This window comes from Miniopterus schreibersii, assembly GCF_964146895.1.
Source record: "Miniopterus schreibersii genome assembly, chromosome: 18".
NCBI lineage: Eukaryota > Metazoa > Chordata > Mammalia > Chiroptera > Miniopteridae > Miniopterus > Miniopterus schreibersii.
The window spans coordinates 1,833,439-1,853,300 of NC_138121.1; the positions used below are offsets into that span (position 1 = coordinate 1,833,439).

Consider the following 19,862-nt stretch of genomic DNA (forward strand, 5'->3'; position numbering starts at 1 on the left):
TGAGCTGCAGATGTGCTCCCCTGCTCCTTGGGAGATGTGGGTGAGCTGCTGTGGCCCCAGGCACGGTGCCTGGGTGAGCTGCAGATGTGCTCTCCTGCTCCCTGACCCAGACCTTGAGGCACCAAGGCGATGCTGCTTTAGCTTGCGGCCATAAATTCCAGAAAGGCTTATCAGGATGTTGGTCCCGGCCTGAAGGATCAAAGGGCAGTCAAGCCACATACCTGGCCTAGGACTTAATCCTCCCCAAAAGTTCCCATTAGAAGCCAAGACAAAGATAGTTAACAAGGTCTGAGCTCCTGCACGAGGCAGGATGTTTACTCTAAAGAGCATTCATATGGGCAAGGTAAAGGAATGCGGGGCGGGGCGCTATTCAGCAAAATCTATAGTGTCTGTATAAACTGAGCTGGGAAAATAAACTCGGGGCTGGCAGCTGGTAGCAGTGATGAGCTGCAGCCCTCCTGATCCCATCTTTTTTGTGTCTGTCTTTTCTTCATCCTCACCCCTTCCTCAGGACCGTTCGACTCTGCCGGCGGGCTCCGGCAAGAGGGTCTATTCAAACTACTAATGGGTGAGAAATTTCCAAACTATAGAAAGAACTAGATCCTCCAATCCAAGAAACAAACAGAACACCTAGTTACCTCAATCCATAAAGGCCTTCTGTGTGTGGGCACCCGAAGAGGGGTTGCAGGACCGGGTGGTAATTCCGTGTTTAACTTTGAGGAACAGCCATACAAATTCCCATTTTGTATCCCCACCAAGGGGCACGAGGGCTCCCCATTCCTCCACCTCCTCACAACACTTGTTACTTTCCTTTATTTAGATTCTTGTTTTAAATTTATATTTCAATTACAGTTGACATACATACAATATATTATTCCAAGTGTACAGCACAGTGATTAGACATTTATATACCTTACGGAGTGGAGTGTTCTCCCTGTTAAGTCCGCTTAAAGGCAAAAATGTTAACAACAGCCGTCCTGATGACTGTGCGGTGATACCTCGCTGTGGTCTGGGGTCACGTTTCCTTCCCTGGACTTTTGACTCCAGTTAGCTGGGACCCAAGGAAACAGACCAAGGAGGCAGAGACCACTCCAGGAACAGGGAAGTGGGATGGGTGGGGCCCAAGGCAGGAGCAGTTCCACAGGTGACAGGTGTCAGTGGGACTGAGAGCCTTGAGCAGCAGGTTCCCGTTTCCCAGAAAGCAGCTGGGAAGGTGGGGCTCCCGGAGGAGGAAAGGGGTGGGGAGTAGAAAAGCCCAGCATGGGCTTTGGGCGGGCGGTCCTGGGAGGGAACCCAGACCCTGAGACCGCGAGAGGGAGAGGCCTGAACCAGGGGAAATGGCCTGAGCCTCTGTAACAGCAGGAGGGGAGGAGGCTGGGCTGCAGGGACCTGGGGCCTCTCAAAACCTGGAGAGAAGGGAGGCCCAGGAAGGAGGGGGGGCCGTGAGCATGGTGAGCGTCAGGCCTGGAGCCAAACCCTGGAGACCCGAGACGGACCACACAGGAGAGGCCAGGTCACCGCCGAGCACCCTGCGTTCGAGGATGGGTGCGGTCCTGAAGGGCAGCCTCCCAGGAGGCCCTCAGCGGGGGCAGCTCTGAGTCTCCTGGGCTCCAGTGTGATCTTCCGGGCCCTGGGGGAGGTCCCTCCTCCTGGGGCCTTGGGGTCTAATCTCTCTGGTGGGCACTCCCTTGTCTTCAACCCTGTGGTCCGTGTGGGGACTTGCGCTGGCTGTGCCCAGCTTCCGCCAGAATCGCCACCAGGATCAGCAAGACCACGCCCGCCAGGCCGATGCGGACACAGTTCCCCACCGTGTAATCCCAGGAGGCGGGGGCTGGAGGCAGAGGACAGGGGGTCACTGACAGGTGGACAGGACGCGGCCACGTCCAGGGCCTATCAGACAGGACCTCCTTGTCTGTTGGGGAGGATCCGTTTGTCCTGCCAGCACTCCCTCTAGCACACTCCCAGATGACTTACCTGGCTGGGAGCCCGCTCCCGGGGGCGGGGCAGTGCTTTCACAGGGTGGCCCTAGGAGTCAGAAAGGGCTGACGGATGTCTCAGACAACTGCCCCCCCTTTCACGATGCCCTGCCCCCTGAGCCCTGCAGAGACCCTCCCTCCACTGGGAGCACCCAGGCCCCTGCCCCATAGATACCTACAACCCCCAAATCGAGACCCTGGGGTCCACACCCCCAGGTTTCACAGCCAGTCAACTAGAGGAGCCCAGGGCAGGCAACAGTTGGAAAATTCATCAGCCTCACTCAGGGGTCTAGGGGAGTCTCCCCTCCAGGCTCTCAACACCCGCAGGGTGAATAGGCCTCTTGCTGTTAAGGATGCAGAGTGTCCCTGCCTGCTGAGTGCCCACCCGCCATGAGAGAGGCAGGACCCATGCCCACTGCCACCCCACTGCTCAGCTGATCCCCGAGGAGGGGACGTCCCAGGCTGAGGTCGCCACTCCCCGGCCCAGGAGGGGGCTCCGGTGGGGGAGCTGAGGTCCCCAGGGGCTCCTAGGAAGGGGGCAAGGGAACCACAGAGCACCTGGTCCCTGGTCCATGGAGAACTGAGTGGGTGGGAGCCACCTCACCTGGCCACAGGGTCACACGTCCTGGACTCTGATCTCACCTAGCAGGGCCATTGTGCCCCCCAGTCCCCCAGGGCAGTGAAGGTGACAGGGTCAGGATGAACTGGGTGGACACCCCCAGGCCTGGACGATGGGGGCCACCCCTGGGAGTGTGCGCCCACCCATGGGATGTCCGAGTGACAGCAGGATTAAGAGAAAAGAGAAAATACTCAGTTTTAGAGGAAGAATGTTCTCTCCCTCCCTCCCTCTCCATGTCCTTGCTGGACCCTCACTCCAGTTTGTCTCAGGGTCTGACCACACCCAGCTGGGGACAGTCTCATCCAAAACATCCCCCAAAGCACCATCCAGCCCTGGTCAGGGACCCCATGAACCACGTGACTTGCCTAATGGAGGGTGGACCACACCCCAGGTGACACATTCTCTGAGCCCACAGAGTCTGGCCCAGTGGAAGGGACAGTTTAACACCATCCTGAGGGAAAGGACACATGTCCCGTTGAAGGGGGTCTGTCCCCACCTGATCGCTGGGAGCCCACTCCCCACCCAGCCCAGAGGGACAGCTCTGTGCCCACTCTGTGCTGGGGCTCAGTGCCCAGGCCACCGTGGTGTCCAGATGGGACCAAAGCCTTAGGGCCCTGAGCCAGATGGGGAGGTTGAGGGTCATGAGTGTAGAGGGGCAGGGGGGCCATGGGGCTGGGGGTCAGCAGGAGGGCAGGGAGCCTGAGAACAGAGACACAGCTGGCGACGGGGTGCAGGGACCTGGGACAAACCTGAGGGTGAGGAGGGGACGTCTTCACCTGTCACCTTCAGCTCCAGGGGCTCACTGCGCTCAGACCAGGCGCCCCCTTTTCTATAGCGGCAGCGGTAACTGCTGGCGGTGTCTTCGCTCGCTGCGGGGAGGTGGAATGTGGCCTCTGTCCCCAGTGAACCAGGTTGAGACACAACTGTCTGATCCAAAACACTGTATCTTCCATTCTCCAGGCGGAATATGTCAACCCTGTCTGGGCCCCGGCACACGATGGTCACGGGCTGTCCCCGGGGGACCACAGGGCCTGGCTCAGCGCTGATGGAGGGTTTGGGCAGGGCCCCTGGGAGGAAGCAGAGCGGTCTCGGGTCTGTCAGGAGATCTCCACACCGCCCCGTCGCCGTGTTTCAAGTGCACACTTCCGTGCTTTTTGCAAACGTAGGGTGCTGTGTAACCATCACCCCAACCCAGTGCAGACCATTTCCACCACCCTTCCCAAAATACCCCCCCCCCCGGTGGCTAAGTTCTCATCACTGCACCGTGACTTTCCCCACGTGACACAAGGACCTGAGTCCTGGTGGCACCGTGGGCTTTTCTCGCGGTGACTCGGGCGGTGTCAGAGCAGCCTGGGGCTCGGGGCATGTCTCCCTGCCCACAGCCACTTTCTAGGGGGACAGAGACGGCTGGGAGGGGGCAGAGGGGGAGGGGGGCCGGGTCACTGTGGGGACAGGAACGCAGGGCTCTGTGACAGTGGGAATGACCTGGGCCGGGCCCGAAGGGCAGCTGGGGGACGTTGGGGGACCAATGGGGCTGAGGGCTCCTCTGGGAGTCTAGCGTGGGGTGCGGCCCAGCCCAGATCTGCTCACAGGACCAGCGGGTGAGGATCCCCGCGCCAGGGCCGAACCCTGAGGGGCCCTCAGCTCTGGTTCTGCATCTGCCGGCTGCCCCTCGGCCTTTCCACTTCCTTGTCGCTGAGGCTTCTGAAAACCCCAGTGTCCAAACCAGCCTGAGCAGGGCATGGGGGGGGGTGGGGGGGTGCAGCCCTGAAACAGGAAGATGGCACCCAAGTGTCGCATCCCGGACAGAGGCCTGGCTGCCGGCTGTGCCCCCCCCCCCCCCCCGTCGCTTTCTCATTCCTGCCACTGCCGCTCAGCTCCCCCCATCAGAAAGACGGGGCGCAGGGGCCCGGACTTCCCAGGCTGAAGGTGGGCTGGGGGTGCCAGGGCCCGGCCTTCCCGGGCTGGGGTGAGCTGGGGGTGCCCAGAGGCCCTCAGGGGTTGTGCAAACCCACAGCCACCACCCAGACGCCCTGGGGTGAGCGGGAGTCTGGGCGAGGGAGGCAGAGCGGACGCCTCAGTCAGAGGGGGAAGCTCTGAGCCAGCCCCGGGGCCAGGAAAGAATTAGCCCAGCCCAGTGACCGGAGCCCCAGCCTGGGAGGAGGTCCTGGTCCTGGGGGAACGGCCTTTGCGAAAGTGGCAGGAAGGTTAGGTCCCTGACGCTAATGAGCCAGAGGGCATGAGAGCAGGCGGGTCCCACACAGGGGCCGGGCCTCATTCTAGCTGCAGATGCATCGCGAAGGACTCCAGGGAAGAGGAACATTGTGCCTGAAAATAAAACTAAATTGTGCAAAACCAAATGAAAAGGCAGACTCACCCTCGTGCATGTGGGTCATCTGGCCCAGACAGAACACTGCAAGAGAAGGTCTAGTGAGCAAAACGCCCCGCGCCCGCTTCTCCCGGGGCTGCAATCAGGGGGCCTTCATGGAGGCAGCGGGCTCCGTCTCGGAGAGTTTCCCAACCACCCTCCTCAGCATTGCCTCCGAGCACAACCCTTCTTCCAGGCAGATCCCCAGCCCCCTCTTCCAATCAGGTGCTCAGTCTGCACCTGTCCCCACGCCCAGGGACCTGCTTCTAGGCCCGAACCTTCCGTGGTCAGACTTAGGGTGGGGCCAGAGCTGAGGGGACAGAGCCCAGGAGGGACCATGAGTCTCCTGGACTGGAGTCGGGACTGAGCAGGGATACAGGCGCCTCCCCAAGCCACCACCCTGCCCGTCCCTGGGATGCGGTCCCTCCATTCATTCCAGGACTCACCGAGGCCCAGCAGGGCGGTGGGACGGGGGCTCATGGCCAGCCTCTCTCGCCGACTGCCTTGTCCTATGGGTGGGAGGACGGGGCCCTGCCTGTCAGGAAGTGTGCAAGGGCCGAGTCATGGGCTCATTTCTGTGGTTACAGGAAGGGTGGTGAACTGCTCCCAGGCTCAACTCTAGCTTCCCCTTTTTGGGTCCAGAGAGGCCTTGGTTTCCAGAAGGTGTTTCTAGTGAGATATTCCATAACCAGGATGAACCCAGGTCCAGATAAAACCCACATAGTATTAATTAATCAGAGATAGACAGACATAGATTATTGATAAGTAGATGATAGATGGCAGATAGATACTCAGATACATAGATATATAAATTGTTTCATAGATACACAAATTGGTAGTTACATAGATAAATACATAGATGCATAGGTGGGTATAGAGATAGTTACACAGATATATAAACAGATACTGAGGTACACAGATAGATACATAGATAATTACATAATTACTTAAATACAGAGAGTTGAATAGACGCTTAGATACATAGAAAGTTACATAAATACATAGACACTTAGATATATAGTTACGTAGATAGGTACATAGATACTTAGAGAGATACAATGATAGATACTTAAATACATAGAAACATAGATAATACAGGCAGGAAAACACATTGGCTTGTCATCTGGTCCTCACAAGTTGACTATCCACAAACCACACATTTTCGTATGCAAAACACTTCAGTTTCTCACTTGTAAAAGGGAAACCATGAAACTCTGACACCGTCATGTTGTTACTGGGAGTGCACAGGGAGCTGAGTGCACCCTGGAAGGACAGACACTCAGCCTGCCCCCCTCATGCTCTTCAGGGCAGGTGGCACCCAGCTCAGGCACAATGCCCTTCCCTCTGGACCCCTCTGTGTCCTGTGACCATGGGCTGTGATCCCCGCACTTCCCCTGCCTCCCAGCTGGCTCCAGTTATTTCTAAATGCAAAGTTCCTAAGTCTACAGAAGCAAACGCACCAAAGAAATGGTTATATTGTCCCAACATTGGTGAGTGGGGCTTCTGGGAAGGTAGCGTTTGGGAAGAACCAGATGGGTCTGGGCTGGTGGCTGGATTCCCGTCAGGACCCTGATGGGCGTCGCTGGGTCCATTTATGGCGCAGAACACAGGCACTGTGACCAGGGAAGGTGGTCGCATAGCCTCCGTCCCTCACATCGCGTCACATCACTATGACCTCTCAGGGGAGGGGCCAACACGGACCAGACAGAGGAGAGTCAGGACCTGGAGGGAAAGGCCTGAGGCTTCCCAGGGTCACGGCCCCATGGGATGGCCGCTGAGGTTGCAGCACCAGGCAGGGTCCCAGGCAGAGCCGGGCCCGCTAGGAAAGGGCTTCCTCATGGTCCCGGGTCAGCCGGGGGAGGTTCGGTAGGGACAGAGGGGGTGTCTGCAATGCTGGCTGCCATGTCTTCCTGGGCGGGGTGGCACTGAACCTCTCCAAGGGCACAGACCTGTGGCTCTTCCCCGACCTGGAGCTTAAGCCCAGGAGTGACCCAACCCAGCGGTCACTGTTGAATCAAGGCTCATGTGCATTATGATCCTTGGCCCCAACCCTCTGATCTTCCCAGAATCCCTGTTCCCCAGCCCAGCTGACCCAGGGCCTCCAGGAAACAGAAGTTAAGGAAATTGCCGTCCATAACGTGGGTGGGCCTCATCAAATCAGGTGAAGAGAGCAAGGGCCTCACCTCCGGAGCTCTGCTGGCAGACTGGCCTTGGAGGGAACTGCAACGTCAGCCCTCCTGGGTCCTCCGCCTGCCAGCCCACCCTTCAGACATGGACTTGCCAGGCTCCGTAACTGGGTGAGCCCGTTCTGTGAAGGAAAGCTCTCTGCGTGTACGCATGCTATTGGTTCTGCTTCGTGGCGGACCTTCCCTGAGACAACGGGTACACGATCTCTTTGGGGGTGAGGAGAAGTCGTTTGGAACTAGACGGAGGCCGCGGCTGCACAAGATTGCGGATGCACCCAAGGCCTCCACATGGCACACGTTGGCTGGCAGACGTTAGGTTTCGTGAACTTCACGGCGACGGGGAGGTGTGATGATGTGCGTGTGTAGGGCAGGCGGCCTTTCTCGAGGCCCTCGTTGCGCCCACAGCGCCCTTGCAGCGGAGGCGCCGCGCCCGGCGGCCTGTGTGCCCGCCCCAGTGCCCGCCTGGAGGGGGTTGTCTCCCCCAGATGACGGCGTTCTGGGGCCACGCTGCCCTGGTCCACGTGCTGTTTCCCTGCCTCTTGCGAAACCCGGGCCCCTTCTCTGGGTGAGTCCAGCAGCTCGGACCTGTGTCTGGATCCCGTCCCTCTTGGACCGTCGGGCCCCCCGGGGGGGGGGGGGGTCGCTGTCCGTGGTGCTGAGCCGGGGTTTGCGCCCGTCTGGTTTCAGCACCACGGCCAGAGCCTGCGGGGTCATTTTCCCCCGAGCCCGTCTTGGGTCCTCTGCGCGGTCCCCACGCAGGAGTCAAACGCAAGACGCTCAGTGCGAGCCGCGGGCGAGCTGGGAAGACGCTGGGAGGCGGCAGCGCCCGCGTGGGCCGGTGCCCGCCGCCCGGGACCCTCCAGGAGCTCGGCCGGGCCTCGCTGGCACCACAGGCGAGCAGCCCGGGGGCCCCACTCGGCGAGTCCTCGGCGACACCAGGACGTCCCGCCCTGGGCCAGGCTCGGGGCGCCGGCTACGGGGTGTGCGGCCGGCGGGTGCGGCTCGGGCCGCCCGGGCACCCGCCTGTGCGCGGAGAGGCTGAGGGTTCGACCTCATGCCTGCATACAGAAGGCAACCGGCTGATCGGTGCTTCTCTCCCTCCCTCATTTCCTCTCTCTAAAAAAATCAATTAAAAAAACATACCCTCGGGAGAGGATTTTTTAAAATGATGCCTGATAAACTGATGAACAAAATAAATCCAGAGGCACGGATGCACGGAACAGACAGACAGACAGATCTCGGGGGGGGGAGGAGAAAAACTGAAGAACTTTTATAGGTAAATGCGGAACCACGGGGCACCGACCATAGTGTGGTGAAGGCCTGGGTGGTGGGGCGGGTGGGGGGGCTAACGGGGGGAAAGAGGGGGGCATCTGTAATGCTTTCAACAATAAAGATTAATTTTTTAAAAGAAGCCGAGCCTGTGTGCCGCCAACGCACGGGTTCCTCCCTGGCCCCACCCGCCCCGTCGGGCAGTGAACCCCCGGCGCCACCCCCAGAGGGAAGGCCCGGGCTCGTGGTACTTCGGCCGAGTTTGCAGCAGTTATCTCTAGGAATTCCCCACTCCCTCAGCTTTTCTAACGACGCCAAGGCACCCCTTCCTCCAAAGGACCTGCAGTCGGCTCCCAGGAGCTTCCCTCGCAGGGCTGGCGGGCAGGGGAGGGGCAGCTGCTTGGGGTCTGGGCTGCGGGGCACCCGGTCGCTGCCCGAGGAGGGGAGGAGGGGGCTGCAAGGAAGGGGAGCTCCAGGGACAGAGCTCGGCTGCTCCGGAAGCGGCCAGGCTGCCGTCCCTCCCTGGCCCGACAGCCTCTCCTCGGGCTCCCTCTGTCGGCAGGGTCCCCGCCTCGTCTCCCCGCTTTGCTCCGCCTGTCTGTCTGTCTGTGTGTCTCTCTCTCTTTCTCTCTCTCATTTTCTGCCCCTCTCGCTGTTCGGGGTCAGGGTCATTAGGTCTCTCTGTCCTTGGAACCGCTCATCACTCTCTGTGCTTTTTAAATATCTATTTTAAATATATCTATAGTTACTTTATTCTCATTGCTGACACCATTACAGAAGCCCCCCTTCCCCCCTGAGCCCGGCCAGGCAGCCCCGCCCCTCCCTCTGCCCTCACCACGGGGCTGCCTGTGTCCGCGGCTGCGAGCAGAAGGGCTGTTCCCTCTCCACTTCCTCTCACCCAGTCCCCGTCCCCTTCGAGACCGTCGGTCTGCTCCACGTTTCCAGGCCTCTGGTTCTATTTTGTTCATCAGTTTATTGCGCCCGTCGGATTCCACATATGAGTGAGATCACGGGGTGCTCGTCTCTCGCTGCCGGGCTTCCTTCCCTCGGCAGCATCCTCTCGGGGTCCCTCCCTGCTCTCGCAGAGGCTAAGAGCTCCTTTTTCACAGCTGCGTAGTATTCCACGGCGTAAATGCCCACTTGTCATCGGTGTGTAAAACCACAATAAAACGCCACCTCACGCCTGTCAGGACGGCCGCCATGAAAACCCCACAAACAGCACGTGCGGGGGGGGGGGGGCCCAGGGCACTGCTGGTGGGAAGGCAGACGGTGCCCCGCCGCGGGAAACAGCGTGGAGGTGCCTCAGAACATTAAAGTGGAGCTGCCTTAGGGCCCAACGATCCCTCTTCTGGGAATTTGTCCCTCTACGTCTCAACTGTCACCCTTCTCGGAGGCTTGGTCCCAGGCCTCTGTTCTTTCTGCACTTCAACCCAAAACCACCTACCTAATTGGAGGGGGTGCATTGCACAGGAAAATGTGGGGTCCCTTGTTGAAAATCAGTAACACTTTCAAGATGTGATTAAAGTTACACACCTAAGACAAGGAGGGTGCCCTAGCTGGTGTTGCTCAGTGGTTAGAGCATTGGCCCGAGCACCAAAGGGTCGCAGGTTCAATTCCCGGTCAAGGGCACGTACGTGGCTTGCAGGTTCAATCAGAAGGTCGGGGGGTGCTGTGTTTCAATCACATTGATGTTTCTCTCTCTCTCTTCCCTGCCCTCCCTCCCTTCCACTCTCTCTAAACAAACAAAAATCAATGGAAAAAATATCCTTGTGAGGATTAACAGCATTAAAAAAAAAAAGTTAGGGGGCCTACCGTGGTGTGACGGTTAATTCTCTGCTTGTGCTCGGCCGGGCCACGGTCCCTGGCCACTCAGCCGGGCCCCTCAGGCGCTGCTGGGGGGCATCGTGCGGTGCGGTTAACTCGGGCAGCCGGGGGCTGGGAGTAAGGCGGCTGCCCCGGAGAGCGTGGGTGGGCCCCACCTAGTCAGCGGAAGGGCCTGCAGAGCAAAACGGGTTTTCCTGCGGAGGAAGAGGTTCTGCGTGGACACTGCTGTACAGAGGAGTTCCCGCGCGTCCTGCGGATTGGGGCCTTGCCAGCTCCGAGCGCTGCAAAACCCGACTCCTGCATAGGAATCGTGTACGCAGGTGTGTTTATGTTCCACGGTATGGATAACGTCTACTGACTACCAGGTACTGATACATATCCGTTACCAAACGTACATGGATATTGTTACTATTACTTGATCAGCAAAAGTTAATATTTTACATATGATACATATAAAGGTATACCTTATCGATATCTTAATAATACACCTTAATATACATGGAGGTGCACGTGCCCATATGTAGATATAAGTGTCTCCCACTGGCTCTGTTTCCCTGGAGCCCTGGCTGATGCGCCTGCTCTGGGGGTGCGCGCAATCTAATCGCGAGGGCCCCAAGCCCAGAGCCCCTGCCCTGGCTGGCGGCAGGAGAGGGGAGCCGGCCCGCGAATCTGGGAAGTTCCAAGCAGAAGAGGGGCTCGTGCCCTGGCCAGTGTGGCTCCGCTGGCTGAGCATCGGCCTGGGCACCGAAAGGGCGCCGGTTCAATTCCCAGTCAGGGCACATGCCCGGGTTGTGGGTTCAGTCCCCGGCCAGGAGGCAACCAGGCAACCCATCAATGTTTACCTCTCACATCGAAGTTTCTCTCTCTCCCTCTCCCTTCCTCTCTAGAATCAATAAAAACATTTTTTTTTTTTTTAAAGAGAGCAACTCAGCCCACTGTCGCTGGGGAAGGGCCACATGGAGAGCACAAGAAACACGCAGGCAGCCCGTGGAGCCCACAGGCCCCAGCCGACGGAGCCGGGGCCCGGACTTCAGCCCTGGCCACAGCAGGTGAACTCAGCCAGCACCGGGTGAGCTGGGAGCCGGCAGCCCCAGGCCGAGGACCCACCTGACCGCCCTGTGACCCAATAAACGTGGCGGTGCCGTGGCCCCTGTGGCTCCGTCCGGGCACATGCCCGGGCTGCAGGCTCGGACCCTGGAGAGGGGCGTGCAGGAGGCAGCGGCCGGATGTTTCTCTCATCGATGTTCCTCTCTCCTCCTCCCTCGGAAAGCCAATAAACACACCCTCAGGTGAGGCTTTTAAAAATAACAACATGAGGCACAGACAGGTGCTGGGATGTGGATGAGCCTGGAAGGCCTGGTGCTGGGTGAGAGGAGCGGGACACGGGAGACCTCGCGTCCCGGAGCCCGGGCACAGGAGGTGCCGGGAAGGAGCAAATGCAGGACAGGCAGGTGGGCAGCGGGGAGCATGGCCAGCGCCCGACCCGCGGGGCTTCCTTGGGGGTGACGGGGCCTTAGCAACTGGGTAGAGGCGGCGGGTGCCCGGCGTTGGGAACGTACCAAATGCCACTTTTAAACGGATCGTTTTATTTCATGTGAATTCAACATCAATGAAAACAGTTAATACAAAGCTGTCGCTTAAGCATGTTATTTACCTCGGGTGCTGAGTTTGGGGCGACCACCCGCACCCCCACCTTAAACTCGGCCCTGGGTGCGTCCCCCACGAGGGACCCGAGGGACCTTTCCCCACGCGGACCTGACCCTTATTGCCGGCCTTACCCTGCCCGGTTGGGCCCCCACAGCCTCCAGGGAAAGGCTAAGCTCTCAGGGGCTGAGGAGCTGATCTCCCCGAAACCAGGCGGCGGGCTCCGCCGGGCTCCCCGCCGCTCCGCGCGCTCTTCCTTCCCTCGGGCTCCGCGGACTCCGCTGCTCCCGCCAGAGTTTGCTCAACCCCATCTCCTCGCAGTCTGTTCAAGGGGCTCTTCCCCAGCCCCAGCCCCCCAGCCCCCAGCCCCAGCCCCCCAGCCCCAAACCCCAGCCTCTCGGCCCCTCGGGCCCTGCCTCGCTCTCGCACGGGGCGGCCTCCTCCGGGCCTCGGTCTCCCCGCGTCCAGCCGGCCTCCGCCCCGGGCCCCTGCCGTCGGGCACGTCGGGCCCCCACACCCGCCCCTGCCTGGGGGTCTTCCCAGCACCGCGTCGGGCTCTCGCGGTCACCGCGGGCGGGCGCTCAGAGCGAAGCGGCGGCCGGTCTGCGGACGAGCAGCTTCAGGCCCGGACGTCCTGGCGGGAAAGTCAGCGCAGGGTCGCAGCTGCCCCCGGAGACCCCCCACCTCCAGCGCCCTGCGGCCCCACAGCCGGTCGCTCGCCTCCCTTCTCTCCCTCCGTCTCCCTCCGTCTCCCCGTCTCCCTCCGTCTCCCTCTCCCTCCCTCTCCCTCCCTCTCCCTCCGTCTCCCTCCGTCTCCCTCCGTCTCCCTCTCCCTCCGTCTCCCTCTCTCTCCCTCCGTCTCCCTCCGTCTCCCCGTCTCCCTCCCTCTCCCTGTCCCTCCGTCTCCCTCCGTCTCCCTCCGTCTCCCTCCGTCTCCCTCCCTCTCCCTGTCCCTCTCTCCGGCTCAGCCCCACCCTCCCCACAGCTGCAATCTGGAAGAAATTACTCCGCGCAGCGGCCAGACTTCCCCAGTTCCAGGAAATTCCAGGCCGGGCGGGGGAGGGGCCGGGCCGGGGGCGCGCCCCGCGCATCCCCCCGAGTCCCCGGCGCACCCGCGGCCGCGCCTCCTCCCGCCCCGCGCTCCGCCCCGAGGGGCCCCGGCGCTTCCACCGCCGCTTTCTGGTCCTTTAAATCCTAGAGGCAAACTTTTTTTGGAGGCGGGGGGGGGGGTCGGGGGCGCTGGGCGGGGCCTGGGCCTTAACCCCGTCGGCCCCAGACGCGCTGAGCGGGACCGGGTGGCCACTCCGCGCCCCTCTGGGCTCCGACCATGGCCCCCGAGCGGGGCTGACGCTCCAGCCCGGGTGCAGGTACAGCCGGACCGACGCCGGGGGGGGGGGGGGGGGGGGGGGGGAGGGACACACTCCCGGGCCCGAGCGGGGAGGGGCGGGGACCCGAGTCCTGGGCTGCGGGGGGAGGGCTGGGAGCCGCGACTCCGGGGACCGAGAGGGAAGGGGCCTCGGAGGTGGCGCCGCGGCCCGGCCCGGGTCCCGCCGCCTCCCAGGTGCCGCAGGGACGCTCCTTTGCAGGTGAGACCCCGGAGGAAGCAGCGGAGGGCGCGGGCTCCGGGCCCAGGACGGGGCGCCCCAGCCGAGCCGAGCCTGAGCGCGCCGGGCCCCTCGGCGAGGACCGCGAGGTACGCGGGGGCCGTGTGGGCCGGGCGCCCGGTCGGGTCCGGAGGGAAGCGGGACGGGCCGCCGGGGAGCCGCAGCCACGTGGCCTCGGGCAGCGCGCCCCGCAGCCCCGAGCGGCGGGGTCCCTCCCTCCGGGGTCCCCCCGGCCGCCTCTCCCGCGGGGCTGGGAACCAGTCGGGCCGGATCTGGGGCGGGTTGTTATTTCCGTCCTCGCGGAGCTGGGGCCGGGAGGGGACCCGGAGACCCAGCTGCGCCCCCGCCTCTGCGGCTGGAGCGCGGCGCGGGGAGGGGCGCAGCCCAGGGCGCGGGGGCTGCGGGCCCGCGGCCCGCCCTGGCTCCTGCCCCTCTGCCCGCGTCACGCTCGTCACAAACAAGGGCCCCTCTGTAGGCGCCTTGGCCGGGGGACGGCTTTTTCTGGTCGGGTCCTCACCGCAGGGGCGCACAGCTTCGCCGGAGGGAGGCTGGAGCCTCCACGTCTTTGGCGGCCCGGAGCCCAGGCCGGGGCCGGCGGTTAGGGCGTCCTCCCCGTGCGCCAAGGTCGCGGGTTCGATCCCGGTCAGGGCACGTACGGGACTCAGGCGGTGGGGTGGGCAAGTGGGACAAGGGCGGCGTCTCGCGCGCGCTCTCAGATCAGTCAGTAATTTTAAAAGAGGGCAGGAGGCTCGGGGAAGCGAAGGTCTCGGCCCCCTGAGCTGACCCGAGAGGTGTCAAAACAAACCAAAAGCCATTTCCATCATTGTTCTCATCTGGAGGGGGCGGGGCAGGAAACGGGGTGTGGGAAACCCCTGGCCTTTGTAGCAAATCCAAACAGCGTGTTTTCCGCGGGGATGCAGCCGCCCACCCTGTCCCCCCATCCTATGGGTGTGGACGCGGCAGCTCCTCTGCTGGCTCCCAGATCCAGCCCCAGCGTTGCTGCTGTGTGACCCAGGCAAGTGGCCCCACCTCTCTGAGCCTCAGCCACCACACCTGTGACGCAGGAAGGCTGGTCGGGGGGCGATGATGTGAGGATTACATGAGCTGGGCCGTCTGCGGGAAGCACGCGGGCGCCCTGGCCCAGGAGGAGCGCTTGGGAAGTAAGCGGCCACCCTTGCGGGCGGACTTCCGAGTCCTGGTTTCAGCCCCGCCAGCTGAGGTTTAGGGTTGAGGAGGTGGGTTCAGGGGACTACAGAGGAAATAGCAGCCCAGGTGCGTCTGATGGCAGAAACCGAGGCGCCACGGCGCTGCCAGGTGCTGGGAAGTGGCGGTGCCCTCGCCCGCCAGGGCTCTAGGCGGGTGGGCCGAGGGGCGGGCTGGGCCGGGCAGGGAGGCCCAGGAGGCAGCAGGAGCGGTGACCCTGGACTCCGCAGTCCCGCGGAGCTGGCTGCCTAACCGTGGGCAGGCCGCATACTCCCTGAGGTCCGTTTCCTGGTCTGGGACGTGGGACTGTGACCGAAGGTGGGGCTGCCCGGGGCAGGTACACACCGCGCATTTGCTGTGTGCGGGGCACTGTGCGGACTTTCCCGGCCCGTCTCACCTGTCCTTGCAGAGACTATGATGTATCCTGTGAGTACCATTCCGTTTTCAAGATGAGGAAACGAGGTCAGAAAGGTTCAGGAACTTGCCCAAAGCCACAGGCGATGGGCACAGGCGCATCGAAGCCCGGGCTCGGCTCTTTCCACCTGTAGCTCACAGGAGAGTAATGCTGGGCACTGAGAGGGCAGCATCTTTTGCTGTTGTTAATCCTTCCCCGAGGATATGTTTGCCATTAATTTTTTAGAGAGAGTGGGAGGGAGGGGGGAGGAGAGAAACATCAATATGAGACACACCAGTTGGCTGCCTGCCCCGCGCCCCCAGCCGGGGGCAGGGATTGAACCTGCAACCCAGGTGTGTGCCCCTGACCGGGAATCGAGCCCAGGTTCCTTCAGTCCTCGGGCTGGCGCTCTAACCACTGAGCAACACTGGCCAGGGCTAGGTCAGCCTTAAAAAAAAAAGATCAGAATTGAAAATATCCAGGTGCCTAGCAGGTTATAACAGTCAGTCTTGTTTTGTGCATTTTTCCCCCTTACGTGGAGGGCAGAGGGGAGGAGTGGCAATTGTTTGCGCTGATTGCAATAAAAATATATTTATTTATCTGGGTTGAGGTCAGAGAGGTCTGAGAAACACTGCCCGGGTGGTGAGGCGGGCCTGGTTCTCCCGGGAAGGTAAATGCAGAGAGTGTGTGTGTGTGCGCAGGGGGAGGGCACGTCCCACAACCGGCCCGGCTACGATTTTCAAGTGCTTGGGCTTTATGGGCTTTACTTTTTCGCTGCGTCATCACTGGTATTTCCCAGGGTGCTGGCTGGCCTTCCCCATCGGAGCCCATCAGATCTAGAGCTTGTTCCTCCGTGATCGTCTGGGGGCACAGACCCGGCTCCCCCACACCAGCACTACCAATGCGCCGGCGCCCTTACGAATAAAGTTCTCCACGTAGTTTTCTCTGAGCGGTTCCGTGCGCCGCGGAAGGAAGCTAGTGGCATTTTACCCATTTCACAGACAGAAACAGATGGGCCTTGCCACCTGTCCCAGTCCATAGGGCTGGCAAAGGGTGGGGCTCAATTCTAACAGACGGCCTCCGTTGTAACAGCGCCTGTTAATAAGAAGGTCATCAAGGGCCCTCCCAGAAGTTTCATAAAAGCAGCCAAGTTACAGGATGTGGGCAAAGGTTGGCAGGCGTGCCCATGCAGCATGAACCCTGTGTGCCCACGTGGCCGGAGGACACCTAGCTTACAGCTCGGGCGCTGCCCGCTTCACACGCGCCACTGGGCCAGTCTTTTAAGGCAGAGGAATGTGCCTTAGTACCATCGCCTTGCGGAAGGCGGGACATCCTCTTGTCTGTCAAAACCCGGTCGTTCTCATGCGGACGCACTGCGCCTAAATGCAGGTCCCAGGCCCACCCGAAGCCCCCCAGGTAGAATCTCAGGCCGGCCGCTTCCTGTAGATGAAGTCGCATTTTACCACGGCGTTGGTATAAACAAATATAATCCGGATACTTAAAAACTGATGAAACATGTCAGCGCTCTCCCCGGCCTGCGGAAGTGCGCGGCCCGCAGGCCCCGCGCCCGCTGCCCTCGCCGCGCCCGCAGCCCTGGGCTCAGGAGCCCCAGGCGGGCTTTCTGTCCAGTCTGGGAGCTCTCCAGAGGCTTGCCGGTTGCCTGGCCTCTAGGAACTTCCAGTGTTAGTTTCTAGGGGAACCAGACCCAAAGTTGAATCCGAGATATGACTTCGGGGGGGGGGGGCTCTGGGAGCCTCAGTTTCCCCACATGTAAAGTGCGCGTAACCCCCCCTCCCCACCACGATCCTGCCCCTGTGGAGAGTGTCCTGGGGACGGCCAGGCAGACGCAGGGCTGGGGGCGCGGCACGCAAAGGGGCCCCCGGCCCGAGGCCGCGCTGACCCGCCCCTCCCCCGCAGATGCCGGTGCTGAAGCAGCTGGGCCCCGCGCAGCCCAAGAAGCGGCCGGAGCGCGGCGCCCTCTCCATCTCCGCGCCGCTCGGCGACTTCCGACACACGCTGCACGTGGGGCGCGGCGGCGACGCCTTCGGGGACACGTCCTTCCTGAGCCGCCACGGCGGGGGGCCGCCCCCCGAGCCCCGGGCGCCGCCCGCGGGGGCCCCGCGCTCGCCCCCGCCGCCCGCCGTGCCGCAGCCCCCGCCGCCCGCCCTCCGCGCGCCCGCCCCCGCCGACCCGCTGCTGTCCTTCCACCTGGACCTAGGCCCCTCCATGCTGGACGCGGTGCTCGGCGTCATGGACGCGGAGCGCCCGGGGGCGGCTGCCGCCAAGCCCGACGCGGACCCCGGCTCCGGGGCGCAGCACCCCGGGGCTCGCCGCCGCCCCAACGCGGACCTCGAGCTGGACGACGTCGTCGGCCTATAGGCTCCGGTGGCCCGCGCCCTCGCCCTCCCGCACCCCACTTCTTTATACATAAACGACTAAGGCCTGCGCCCCTGTTCCGTCTGTTCACTGTGCACGTGGGAAGAGGGGTGATGGGGTCCCGGCGCCTTTAAGGGGCAGGTGTGCCACCTGGAGTTCTGGTCCGGCAGAGACCGGACCTGTCAGATCGAGGCAGACCCTTTAGGAGAGCCCCGGGGCGTGGTCAGGCGGTGCCCCCCAGCCCCGGCCATTCATCCTGTGGCCGAGCGCCGCTGCTGGCTGGACGCGTCCGGGAAAAGGCGTGGTCCCCTGGAGGAGGGCCCCTTGTCCCCCAAAGGTGTGTTGGCTCAAGTGCGAGGGCGGCCTTGGCGTCAAATCTGAGCTACGAAGGTCGGTTTCATCTGCCTGGCGGTCCCGGCGCCCGCAGAGGGAGGGGCCGAGGGCACGCGGCGCGCACAGCCCGAGGCCGGGCGGCCGCTCGGTCCGCCGGGGGCGGGGCTTCGCGCGCACTCAGCCGGGCGGGGCGGGCGCCCCGGGCCTTGGAGCAGGTAAACCTGCGGACCGGGCGGAAGCCAGGCTGGGGAAGCGCAGGGTGGGGGCGGGCCTCGCTTGTGAACCGCTAATCCGGAGGGGGGGGCAGACTCCCCAGGACCCGTGGGCAGCGACCCGCTGGGGCTGGAGTCCGAGTCCCCGCGAGCGCGTGGGCGTGCTTCCGGACTTGGGGCGCGGCCGGAGCGGCCGCGGTGACGTCACACCGGGTCGCCGCCCGGGTTCCCATGGAGGCGGCCGGGGACCCTGAGCCGTCCCTGGAGGCTCCCGCCGCGGAGCCCCCGCCGCCGGCCTGCCGCTTCTTCCTAGAGGGCCGTTGCCGCTTCAGCGCCCGCTGCCGCCAGCCCCACCCCGGGGCTCCGGCGCCGCTGCGGCCTAGGCCTGGCGGCGGGGCTGAGGTCGAGGCCGGGGCCGGGATCAAAAAGCCACCGCTGCGCACCGCCGCGGCCGTCATCCAGCGCATCCGCTGGGACCCGCGCCTGGACCCCGCCGACTTCTCGGTGGGCTACGCCGACCGCTTCCTGGGCGTGGTCGAGGAGCCCTTCGGCGCCTTCTGCTGGGACGAGCCGCTGGCGGCGCTCGGGCCGGGCGTGCTGGCGGTGCCGGAGCACCGCGTTCGCTACTTCCGCTTCCGCGGCCGCACCGTGTGGGACCGCGCCTCGCGCACCGACCTCATCTTTGGCTCCGGCTCTGCGGAGGGCCGTGGGCCCACCATCCTGGACGCCCTGGACGGTGGGGACGCGCTCTGGGACGAAGACGCGCACGAGGACGAGGACGCGCACGAGACGGGACACGTGCACGAGGACGCGCATGGAACCAGGGGTGCGCGCGATGGCGGGGAAGAGCAGAGAGTTGACCCACCTGGCACCCGGGAGGCGCCGGACTGCGTGGCTGCGCCCCTCTCTGACGCCCCATCGGGAGGGCTCGGACAGCCACCCTGGACAGGCCTCAAAGCCGGGAGCCTGGTGCTGGCAGGCGCTTCTGTGAAGGCCCAGGAGCAGGGCAGGGCCAGAAGCGAGGCTTCCCCAATGTTGGAGGCCAAAAGGACCCTGAAGCTGGCCGCCAAAGCCAGGACCGGAGACCCCCAGACTCTGGTGGCCCCAGGGCGGCCCCTGGATGACTTCTCCGAGACAAAAGAAGGGTGTCAAGTGCCGTGGGGTCCCGCGGCGTGGCCCGAAGACGGCAGAGAGGCCACCGTGGCCAGGGCCACAGCCCCTCGCCAGCCTCGCCCTACACACTTTGTGGCCCTCATGGTGACAGACCCTGGGCTGCAGGCAGGGGTGGCCAAGGCCCAGAAAGAGCTGGTCCAAGCGGAGCCATCGTGCGCTACTTTCATGGTGCCCCCCCGAAGCCCTGCACCTGACACTGGCCCTGCTGCGGCTCGCGGGCCCCGGGGAGACAGCAGCCGCCGTCAGCGCGCTCAAACGCGCTCTCTCGGATCCGGGACTTCGGGTACCTCCGCAGCTGAGGTTTAAGCAGGTGGTGCTTCTAGGCTCCCATGTGCTCTGTGCGCCACCCTCCCCCTCCCTGGAAAACATGGCCCAAGTGCTAAGCCAGAGGCTGGAGGCTGAGGGGTTCAGAGTGCTACAGCCCTTGGGGGGGCTGCACCCCCACCTCACACTGGCCAAGGTGCCCCAGGGCTCCCAAGCCCACCTCCCCACGCCTGGGTCCAGCCCAAGACAGGAGCTGGGGAGCCAGTTCCTGAGACAACTCTGGCTGTGCCGCATGGGGAGGGCAGGGGGCACCTACCAGCCCCTGGCTGAGATCCCCCTTGGGTGACAGACAGTCTCAGGCCTCTAGGGTAGATGAATCTGATCTATCCCACACACTGGAGGAGGAGGTGCAGTCCA

The 19,862-nt window shown here is 63.1% G+C and overlaps 3 protein-coding genes across 9 annotated transcripts; 2 read left to right on the top strand and 1 right to left on the bottom strand.

Moving 5' to 3' along the window:
- Window positions 1–795: 795 nt before the first annotated feature.
- On the bottom strand, window positions 796–5,494 carry LAIR2 (leukocyte associated immunoglobulin like receptor 2). 3 transcript variants are annotated; one of them, XM_081120208.1, is made up of 4 exons: window positions 5,410–5,494; window positions 4,973–5,008; window positions 3,345–3,662; window positions 796–1,831 (listed from the first exon to the last, which is right to left on the bottom strand). In XM_081120208.1, exons 1-4 carry the CDS (start codon window positions 5,441–5,443, stop codon window positions 1,695–1,697), a joined length of 525 nt encoding a protein of 174 aa, XP_080976334.1. In that variant the 5' UTR covers window positions 5,444–5,494; the 3' UTR covers window positions 796–1,694. The 3 variants fall into 3 exon arrangements, 2 of the variants coding, with proteins under 2 accessions (XP_080976334.1, XP_080976335.1); XM_081120209.1 differs by having other exon boundaries at window positions 797–1,831; window positions 3,372–3,662; window positions 5,410–5,470; XR_013997623.1 differs by having other exon boundaries at window positions 832–1,831; window positions 1,975–3,662; window positions 5,410–5,457.
- Window positions 5,495–12,926: 7,432 nt separating this feature from the next.
- CDC42EP5 (CDC42 effector protein 5) lies at window positions 12,927–17,534 on the top strand. Of its 5 annotated transcripts, none has more exons than XM_081120210.1 (3): window positions 12,927–13,253; window positions 13,473–13,579; window positions 17,005–17,534. In XM_081120210.1, exon 3 carries the CDS (start codon window positions 17,005–17,007, stop codon window positions 17,464–17,466), a length of 462 nt encoding a protein of 153 aa, XP_080976336.1. In that variant the 5' UTR covers window positions 12,927–13,253; window positions 13,473–13,579; the 3' UTR covers window positions 17,467–17,534. The 5 variants fall into 5 exon arrangements, 2 of the variants coding, with proteins under 2 accessions (XP_080976336.1, XP_080976337.1); XR_013997624.1 differs by lacking the exon at window positions 17,005–17,534 and adding an exon at window positions 15,887–16,159 and having other exon boundaries at window positions 12,940–13,253; XR_013997625.1 differs by lacking the exon at window positions 17,005–17,534 and adding an exon at window positions 16,180–16,366 and having other exon boundaries at window positions 12,941–13,253.
- Window positions 17,535–18,003: 469 nt separating this feature from the next.
- On the top strand, window positions 18,004–19,806 carry LENG9 (leukocyte receptor cluster member 9). The gene is given in 2 exon segments (XM_081120167.1): window positions 18,004–19,352; window positions 19,354–19,806. Coding segments are annotated over 2 exon segments (1,551 nt in total). The 5' UTR covers window positions 18,004–18,239; the 3' UTR covers window positions 19,792–19,806.
- The last annotated feature ends 56 nt before the right edge of the window (window positions 19,807–19,862 follow it).